This window comes from Setaria viridis, chromosome 8, assembly GCF_005286985.2.
Source record: "Setaria viridis chromosome 8, Setaria_viridis_v4.0, whole genome shotgun sequence".
Lineage (NCBI taxonomy): Eukaryota > Viridiplantae > Streptophyta > Magnoliopsida > Poales > Poaceae > Setaria > Setaria viridis.
The window spans coordinates 860,977-869,893 of NC_048270.2; the positions used below are offsets into that span (position 1 = coordinate 860,977).

General features: G+C 44.3%; 2 protein-coding genes across 3 annotated transcripts; one reads left to right on the forward strand and one right to left on the reverse strand.

Moving 5' to 3' along the window:
- Positions 1 to 456: 456 nt before the first annotated feature.
- LOC117834006 (uncharacterized) lies at positions 457 to 3,084 on the reverse strand. 2 transcript variants are annotated; one of them, XM_034713610.2, is made up of 3 exons: positions 2,860 to 3,084; positions 2,196 to 2,322; positions 457 to 2,123 (listed from the first exon to the last, which is right to left on the reverse strand). In XM_034713610.2, the coding sequence occupies exon 3, from the start codon at positions 2,108 to 2,110 to the stop codon at positions 575 to 577; it is 1,536 nt and encodes a 511-aa protein (XP_034569501.1). In that variant the 5' UTR covers positions 2,111 to 2,123; positions 2,196 to 2,322; positions 2,860 to 3,084; the 3' UTR covers positions 457 to 574. The 2 variants fall into 2 exon arrangements, with proteins under 2 accessions (XP_034569501.1, XP_034569502.1); XM_034713611.2 differs by adding an exon at positions 2,555 to 2,752 and having other exon boundaries at positions 457 to 2,322; positions 2,860 to 3,080.
- Positions 3,085 to 3,184: 100 nt separating this feature from the next.
- On the forward strand, positions 3,185 to 6,506 carry LOC117834007 (uncharacterized). Its single transcript, XM_034713614.2, has 6 exons — positions 3,185 to 3,478; positions 3,882 to 4,064; positions 4,204 to 4,329; positions 4,422 to 4,616; positions 5,188 to 5,355; positions 5,858 to 6,506. Exons 1-6 carry the CDS (start codon positions 3,422 to 3,424, stop codon positions 6,221 to 6,223), a joined length of 1,095 nt encoding a protein of 364 aa, XP_034569505.1. The 5' UTR covers positions 3,185 to 3,421; the 3' UTR covers positions 6,224 to 6,506.
- Positions 6,507 to 8,917: the final 2,411 nt, after the last annotated feature.

An 8,917-nucleotide genomic window follows, 5' to 3' on the forward strand; every position in this document is an offset into this window, starting at 1 on the left:
GAGCTTCAAATAAAAAATGAAGAATTATCAGCATTGGAGATTGGTATCCTTTTTAACATGAGGCAAACATCAGAAAAAACAACAATAGATTTTTTAATCACGGATTAAACTTTGAAGTGGAGAGTTAAGCAATAAGTATAGTTTAGAAGAATGAAGCATAGGAATTTACAGAGTCATATGTATGAGTCAAACCATAGCAAGTATCATGCACATCAAGTCTTCGAGACAATGGATCTTTTTAGGCACTTGCTGAAGAATGCGTGGGCAAACTTTCAGGCAGAGTGTTAGTTACATACTTACAGTCTTCTAAGCAACCGGATATAAGAAAACTACCAAACACAAGGTAACAGTTGAACAGCAGCAAGAACCAGTATGTGCTTTGCTGAACTGAGCAAGGTTGGGGAGGGGGGATTATGTTCCTGAACTACAAGAACCCCTTGATGGATCACGTCAGCAAACACAAAGTTTGAACTTCAAATTAAACTTGAATTTTTTCACAAAAAAGTAACACAACACTGGCAACAATCACACGTCATCAAACAGCAATTTGGATCAACAGGTATGTACTGGATAATTAGAACATAGACCACCAACTTCTTCTTACATCTACACGTGTCGTAGTTGTAATCTGGGATCTATGGCAAAGTTGCCTTCTAACATTGCCAGCAGGGTTGGTGAAGCATAGAACTAGAGCTAAACTGACAAGACTTACAACTGGAGCTGCTGCAATAAACAGCCATCTATGGCGCCCATGTGCTCCATTTGGCTCCTGTGCAGAATAAACAGCATGTTCATGTGCATTAGTCTCTTCCATTGTACCACCAGCTGTATTAGAAATTCCTTCAACCTCAGGTTCATAAGAAGTTTCTTCAACAGTTTCCTGCAGATGGTTACGCTCCACCCCATGGATGCCTCCCTCATTGGCTGTTGCACGCTTGGACCTCTCATATTCCATGTCATCTGTAGGAAGCTCATATCGACAAACTGGGCATGTATTCCTAGAACTAAGCCATGGCAAAATACATGATGAATGATATAGATGCATGCACGGTAGCTGTTTTGCTACAGTTTTGATAGGCATCTCATCTTTGCAGACTGGACACATTAAATCACCATTTATCTCATTGCTGGTGGAGATGACCACAGATGCAAGATTTTCAACAGAAGATGTCGCTGCAGGTGGAGGTCCTCTTGTGGTATTGTTATCCTCAGCAAACTGTTCTAGAAGCATTTCAAACTGTCTTGCATCAACATAATCACCAGGATTCCCAGTAAAATGTCTCCTGATTTCTCGCCCTTCTGTGTCTGCATTCAAATTAGTCCCGTTTACTCCTTGGTTTCCAGCTATTCTCCAGGTCCACACAGTATCTTCAGATTCCTGCTCATTCAATCCACTTGGGGCGATATCATGCCATGTCTGCCAGTGCTCCTGCATGGCGTTGCCTGCTTCATCCAAATCAGATTCTTCTGACTGCTCATCTTCATCATCTTCTGGATCATCTGAATCCCACTGGTCCAGTCCAGCATTCATGGGATCAATATCTGTATCTGTGTTCATGTAGCTCTCACTGTCAAGTTGAATGACAATCTCCCTTCCCATTGTGGTTTGGTGCTCAAGAGAAGCATCTGATTCCCCACCATCATCACCAAAACTGATATTTGATTCAATTTCACCAAACACAGAATCAGCATAACTGAAACCATCACTCTCATCATCAGAACCGTGCCATCTTTGGGGTCGGTTTGGCGTAGAACTATATGATGCATGCTGACGTGCGACTGTTGGAGAATCAACATCTGCTTCATGACCTTGTCTAGCTAAGTTGATCAACTGGGAGAACTGCCGTGAGAAAGCGTCCTCTATGGGTTCATGCCTTGAAACCCTGGATCTTTGCCTTCGCCGTCTTGTTTGTTGATTAGTTCTGGTAGGCTCATCCCTGTTGTTGTCACTAAGCACAGTCATCTTGCACTCCCTGCATATGGCTAAAGCTTCAAAGCTATCAGCAATCTCAGTATCCAGAGTAAAAGGTCTTGTGCAAACTAGGCATTGCAAATCCGGCTGAGTGTTGAGGAGTCCATAGCTGCTGGAGTGACTTTGCTGATCAGACATTGGAAAGCTGGTTCTGTCAAATCTCAAATGTGAGGCACTTTTTTCATAGCAATGTACCAGGGAAAAGAGCAGATACGAACTCAACTTGAGACATGAACTGGACTCAAGGAAAGCAGGAAACCGCTCTCGATCTGCTGGATAACTGGATCAGGTGTTCATGATATTGATATCCATCACTAAACACATGGCAATAGTTTGGCTTCGATGTGAACCTGCCAAAGGAATGGAAGTGATTGGTTCAGTTATCAAGCAAAGAAAGAAGGTATTGAAATGTTTCATGACAGACGCACTAAGCCAGATGGTCATGACAAGCGTAGAATGAAATCAGATTCATACGCACATATACAACCAAATTATCAAACAAAATGGAATCAAACATTTCATTTCATTCAGACATCAGATTTGGAAACAGTCCAGCGTAATAGTGTTTGCCTGCCTGATGACCTCAAATTGAACAGTAAAAAACTATCGAGCTTCACAAAACAGCTCGGGGTTGTTCGATTCCACACATCGCTGAGGCTTTATACGATGGGACATAAGACAGTTCCATTTCGTGAAGAACAGGCAGCATGATATACATGCGACTTAATGGACCTAGCAGGTGCAGTGACGGGGCAATTATAGTAAGCCGCGGGCAGCACACTGATCAGATAAGGTAAGAAATGGACAAGGAATTGATTAGGAAGGGTAAGATTTGAGAAAAATTGGTAAAGAAAAAAAAACCTAGGGCAATAGGGGAACTTCCTCACCTTGAGCGGCAACATCGATGAGACAGAAACCCAAATCAAATTCAGGCGAATCTGTTGCGAAGACGACGGAGGAAGCCTCCCTGTATTGGATTGGTTGGATTGGGGATTGGGAGGAGGAGGTGGTTGTGTTCTTCAGCCTCTGGGCCTGCCTCTCTCGCTCGATCCGCTCTTCCTCATTCCGCGAGGGGGAAGAGAACTTGGGCCATGCCCCGCGCTCGACTAGTAAACTTGGGCCCATCCAGTTCGTGTTGGCCCATCTCCCCAAACACCAGCCCAGCCCAGGCTTTCTGCACTCGTCGTCGTCGTCGACGAAAGGTCGCGTTGGTGTGTAATGGTGGTGGGGGAGAAGTTATGCGCAGCCTCGCTGTCACCAGCCTTCCACCTTTTTTTCCTCCTTTTCCCTGGAGGAGGACTGGAGGAGGGAGAATCAAGAGTCGCCAGGCCATCACCACCACCACGGCCACGACGGATCGCCGATTTCATCAAAAGTCGGTTGCTTGATTGAGATTCTCTTCTCTGGCGGCGTGGCTTGCTGTGCTGTGTGAAAGCCTCCCCGATCCCCATGGCCTATCGCCGGAAGCAGGGCGCCGCCGACGATCACCGGAGCTCCTATCCTCAGGCACGCACTCCTCTCTCCCCTTGCCTCCTCCTCTGCCCTGTTTGCTTGCTAGTTGGCTTCCTTGTAGGCTGTAGCGTACCGTACCATTTCTTGATTGCCGATTCCAAAGTGTTGCTACAGTCAAATCTAAAGTCTGATCGAGCTCCGCTCTTTCATCTCGCGCTGTCTTGATTGCGCGAACAGAAATAGGACCAAAAGAAAATTGCTTCATCAAAGGCCATCTCCTTACTTCAGCTCATTCTTGAATACTGTGGATTGTTGAGTTCCTGATTATTAGATTAGATGTCCTGAATCATGACGCATTTGCCCTGTCGGTGATCTGATATGCACGATCGGCTTGTTTCTGTCACAGTACCAGCGGTAGCCAGATGGCGTAATGTGTCGATTTGCCTTTAATTTGTAGGAATCTGCTTCGTCATACAGTTACACATCGTTCAAAACCATAAACGAGCCCAAGCTTGGATTGTGGCAAACTTTGGCAAGCAAAGCCAAGGGAATTCTCGACGAGGACGCCTTGGCGCATAAGTTTGAGGACTTCAGGAAAGAACGGCCCCGCAGCAACTCCGGTTCATCCAGTGGAGATCAGGTAAGGCATCACCTGAATATCTCAACATACAGACAGTCACAAGTGAACTTCTCGAGTATGGCATCGTCTCTCTTTTCAGTAATATAAGGTTCGGAGCTGGCATTCTGCCTACATCTCTTGTAACTTTCTGTAATTTTAGGCCCCTCAGTCTCGCTGGTCATTTGAAAACCACTGGAAGACAGGAGAGGCTGCAGCTCGAATCAGGCCGGAGGCTCTTTCTGCTTCTGTCAACCAGCTTGGTGGAAGAATAAAAAATGCCTTGGAAGTAATGACTTTTACTTACCTCCGTACAGCTATTTTCCTTCAGCCCTATAACCCTCTGGATAATTAACAGTTGTTGCTTCCTTGGTTTAACAGGAGGGACTCACAATTGTGGATAATAAGACATCCAGTATCATTGAGGAAACAAAGAAAATTCAAATTAGAAGGAAGCCTACCAGTTCCAGTTCTTATGTGTCGAATTCAGCAGTACATACAGTCAGCACTCCTAATCTCTCATTGGATCAAGCTAAATCTGCAGCTGAGGAGACTCAATTGAAAGCTTCCCGCGACGTAAGGTGCCACATGCTTATATCTTGATGAAAAATATGTTATTATGCCCTGTAATTATACCAAAAACTCAATGCAGAGAAAGTATATTTTCTTTTACATGGGAAAAAACTGCAACATTTAGTGTTCCTTCTATTCAGTTGAATTCCTATGTAATGGGTTAATTTTATGAATCGTTTGCATATTAGTTCTCAGTATAAATAAAGGGAAAAAATATGGATATTTGTTTTTCTGCTGAGAGATATGTCTACTTCAGTTGCCCTTTACTAAGTCTTAAGCTCTTGGTTATGGACTAATGGTTATTAGTGTGGATGAGAATTAATAATAATGGCTGCTTAAGTTGCCTAATGTTGTCTTATTTGATTTCTAGCTTAATCGAATATAAGTACTGTGACCATCTAATTGCCACCATAAGGGCTTTTCTCTGGTCACAAAGAACGACCAGAATAAGCAATCTTGCACCTTTCGCCATGGTTATGTCCATGGTTCAGGAAAGTAAATATATGATTTTTTTGTGTAACTTGCGGTGCTGATGTCTTTCTCTAATTCTCTTGCCTCCTAATTCTTTTTTCAGGTTGCTAATGCAATGGCTGCTAAAGCAAAACTTCTACTCCGTGAACTGAAATCCGTTAAAGCTGATCTAGCTTTTGCAAAGCAGAGATGTGCCCAGCTAGAAGAAGAGAACAAGCTGTTGCGAGAAACAAAGCAGAAAGGGAGCAAAACTGAAGAGGACGATGACTTGGTAATCTTTCTGTGATCAAACTTATTTGTTTTCTTGTTGAATTTCTTCTCATGAATTACATACATCTCGATTTTCTACTACACCAAGAATAGTGAATGGGTGGTAATTCATCACCAAATTGATAAATTACACTCTTATGATCCTTATGTGCATAAATTGATAATCCATCATCAAATTTCTGTTAGTTCATTCCATTTCTGAACACTTGCATGAAATGGTCGAATTTTCAGTACATTACCTCTTTTGAAAACTCAGAATTTTTTTTTGAAACCCGATGAAAACTCAGAATTGCATACATTTAGTGTGGTTGACATCATTCATATGAAACTATATTGTACAGTGATGAGAGGTCAAGGCCGTTATCTCATTTCATATTAGCTATTAACTGCTGGTGCTGCCAGCTTGTTCTTAACTACATTTTTATAGAACATGTGAGCATGGTTGTCTCTGATATTCTGAAAATTTTTTCTCTGAACAACCCGTTGTTGAAATATTGAAACAGATTCGTGTGCAACTGGAGACCTTACTGGCCGAGAAATCAAGGCTGGCACAGGAAAACTCGACGTATGCCCGTGAAAATCGCTTCCTGCGTGAGATAGTAGATTTCCATCAGTTCAGCACCACGCAGGATGTTGTCTCCTTGGATGATGGTGACATGGAAGACGATGTTCCAGAAGAGGACAGCAACCTCATTTGCACTGAGAACGCGTTACCTATGGTTGAAGAAAATTCAGGAGGTGAAGAACTGTCCCCTGTGCCCTCGAGGCCTGAATCTCCGATGGACGGCCCAGAGGAGCCATCATCCCCCATATCAAGCAACTTTCAGAATGCCTCAAAACCAGATGCATCAACATCTGACACAGCTTGACGCATGTGAATTATATTATCATCTTGTTTGGGATTTCAAAGTGGTTTTGGTGGTGCTCTTGTGTGCATAAAATTTTGTCCATTCTTTGTCCACATTGATTTTTTGTAGTTACAGATCTCTGCTCGTGTATAAAGTGTATAGTTTGTTTGGTTTCCTTAAGGCGGGGTTTTAGTGAAAAGCAGACTCGTGTGATTATGGGGAAATCGGTAGTGTGTATGGTTTGGCTCGTGTGACAGTGTATCGATTATTGGTTAATCTGACTGTAGCTGTGATGCCTTCATTACATCTATATGGGTGTACATCATTCTTGGCGAGTAAGAGTAATAAGGACAGACATCTGAAGCCCGGTTTGTGTTGTGAGGCAGCCAGAGAACATGGTGTTCCGCGTTTCTGACTGACTCCCAGCCTCCTTTCCACTATCAGGCTTCACCGATGGAGAAGGTAATCAGCATAAGCTAGCAGAAGGCGTGATTGGTATCATCTCAGGTCAAAATTAAAGAAATAGATGTTGCATTAAACCATGTGAATTCCTGTCGGCGAGCTGCATTACTTTTTTCGAGAATACGTACCTTTGTATTAAGAAGAATGAGTAGAATTATTACAACGCGGGTCTACCAGGCTCACGCACACAGTTTTGAAATGTAGTTTGAGCTTACATGGCAACTTATTTACATCCGTTTAAACACAAAGGTCAGGGTAAGAAACCACTAAGGTACCGTTGCTTCAGCGTCGTCCTGCTGTTGTCACAGGAGATCAACATAAATAAGGAGTCCATCCCTTTTCTTAGTGATCTGCTCATGGCTCGCCGCTTATGCACCCAGTAGTCCGTTAAGGAGATTTCAGACAGTGAGATGGTGTTCTGTATGTGCAGCACTGTCGAGACGATGTGCCAAACCTCCTTTGTGTAAGGGCAAGCAGCTAGCAAGTGCACTGCCGTTTCTAGCTCCTGTTCACAGAATGTACACTCCGCGTTTCCCTGTAACCCATGTCGATGTCTTCTATCAGCCGTCCACAACCGCTCCTTAACTGCCAACCAGATGAAAAATTTCACTTTCATTGGTGCCCATGATTTCCAAATCAGCTTAGCGGCAGCGAACTTTGTGGCTCCACAAAAGAAGGCGCGGTAGGCTGAATGAGCAGAATAGACTCCAAAGGCGTCCCATCTCCACAAGACTCGGTCTTCAACTCCCTGGATTAGATGAACATTGGCTAGTTTGTGCCAGAGAAGAACATATTGTGTAAGAGCAGGCACTGTAGCGCATCTGGCAAAGTCTAGAATCCATTGCTTCTGGTGCAACGCCTGTGCGACCGTCCTTGTTCTTTTCACCTGCGGCGCGATCAAGTTACAGAGATCTGGTGCCAGAATAGAGGGTGAAGATTGTCCTAGCCAAGCATCCTGCCAAAAGAGCGCTAGATTGCCGTCCCCAAGTTGTATCTGAATGGAAACCTGGAACATATGCTGAAGAATAGTGTCTCGGGCAAACTCCAAATGCAGGTTCTTCCAAGGCCGGTTCGCGTCAGTCTTCTTCAGCCATAGCCATCGTAGACGGAGGGCGAAGGACCCCAGCCTGAGGTCCAATAGACCCAAGCCGCTATAGTCAGTAGGCCTGCAAACTGTTGGCCAGGCAACTGTACAATGAGCACCTAAGGTTTTTTCTTTGCCAGTCCACAGGAAACCGCGGCGCCTTTTGTCAATCTCCTCTAGGACCCATTCTGGCATTTTCAATGAAATAAGTGTGTGAATAGGTATTGAAGTCATGACCACCCTAACTGTTATCAGTCGGCCGGCTTTGTTCATCAATGGCGCCTTCCATGTGGGCATACTAGCTGTTACTCGATCGATCAACGGTTGGAAGTGTGCCTTCCTTAATCTGCCAACGGTCAATGGAAGCCCCAAATATTGAATGGGAAATTCAGAAATCATGGCTGGCAAAATTTCAGTGATGGCTTCAAACTGCTATCGAGAGCATGCTATGGGCGCCACCAAGCTTTTCTGAAAATTGGTGTGCAGGCCAGACGCATTTCCAAAGAAGAGTAAAATTTCCCTAACCGTGACCATGTCCTGAATTGTCGGTGAAGCAAAAAGGATCATGTCGTCTGCATATAAAGAACATTGGTGCTGTATGCCATGATCGGCCGGTGCAGCCAAAACACCTTACTGGACTGCTCTTTTGAACAGACGGTGCAGCATCTCCATCATAAGGATGAAGATCATGGGGGACAGGGGGTCCCCCTGCCGTAGCCCCCTCATATTGCGAATAACACCTCCTGGCACTCCGTTGACTAATCCTCTTGTTGTGGCTGTTGATACCAGTATAGATACCCAATCTCGAAATTTTCCCCCAAAACCCAGGGCTTGCAGGACCTGCAGCATGAACGGCCAACAAACCGTGTCAAATGCCTTTGAGATATCCAACTTGAGCAGCACAGAGGCTTTTTTCTTCTTGTGTAATGATCTAGCAGCTTGCTCTACAAACTTGAAACTGTCATGGATGGATCTCTTCTTAATGAAGGCGCTTTGATTTACATCCACTAAGTGTTCAAGTTCAGGCGCTAGCCTGTTGGCCAAAAGCTTAGCAATAAGCTTAGCAAAACTATGTACCAAACTAATAGGCCTGTAGTCTGATGGTGACTTTGGCTGCTGTCCCTTGGGTAACAAAGTGATGAGTGCCCCATTAAGTTTGTGCAGTCGAC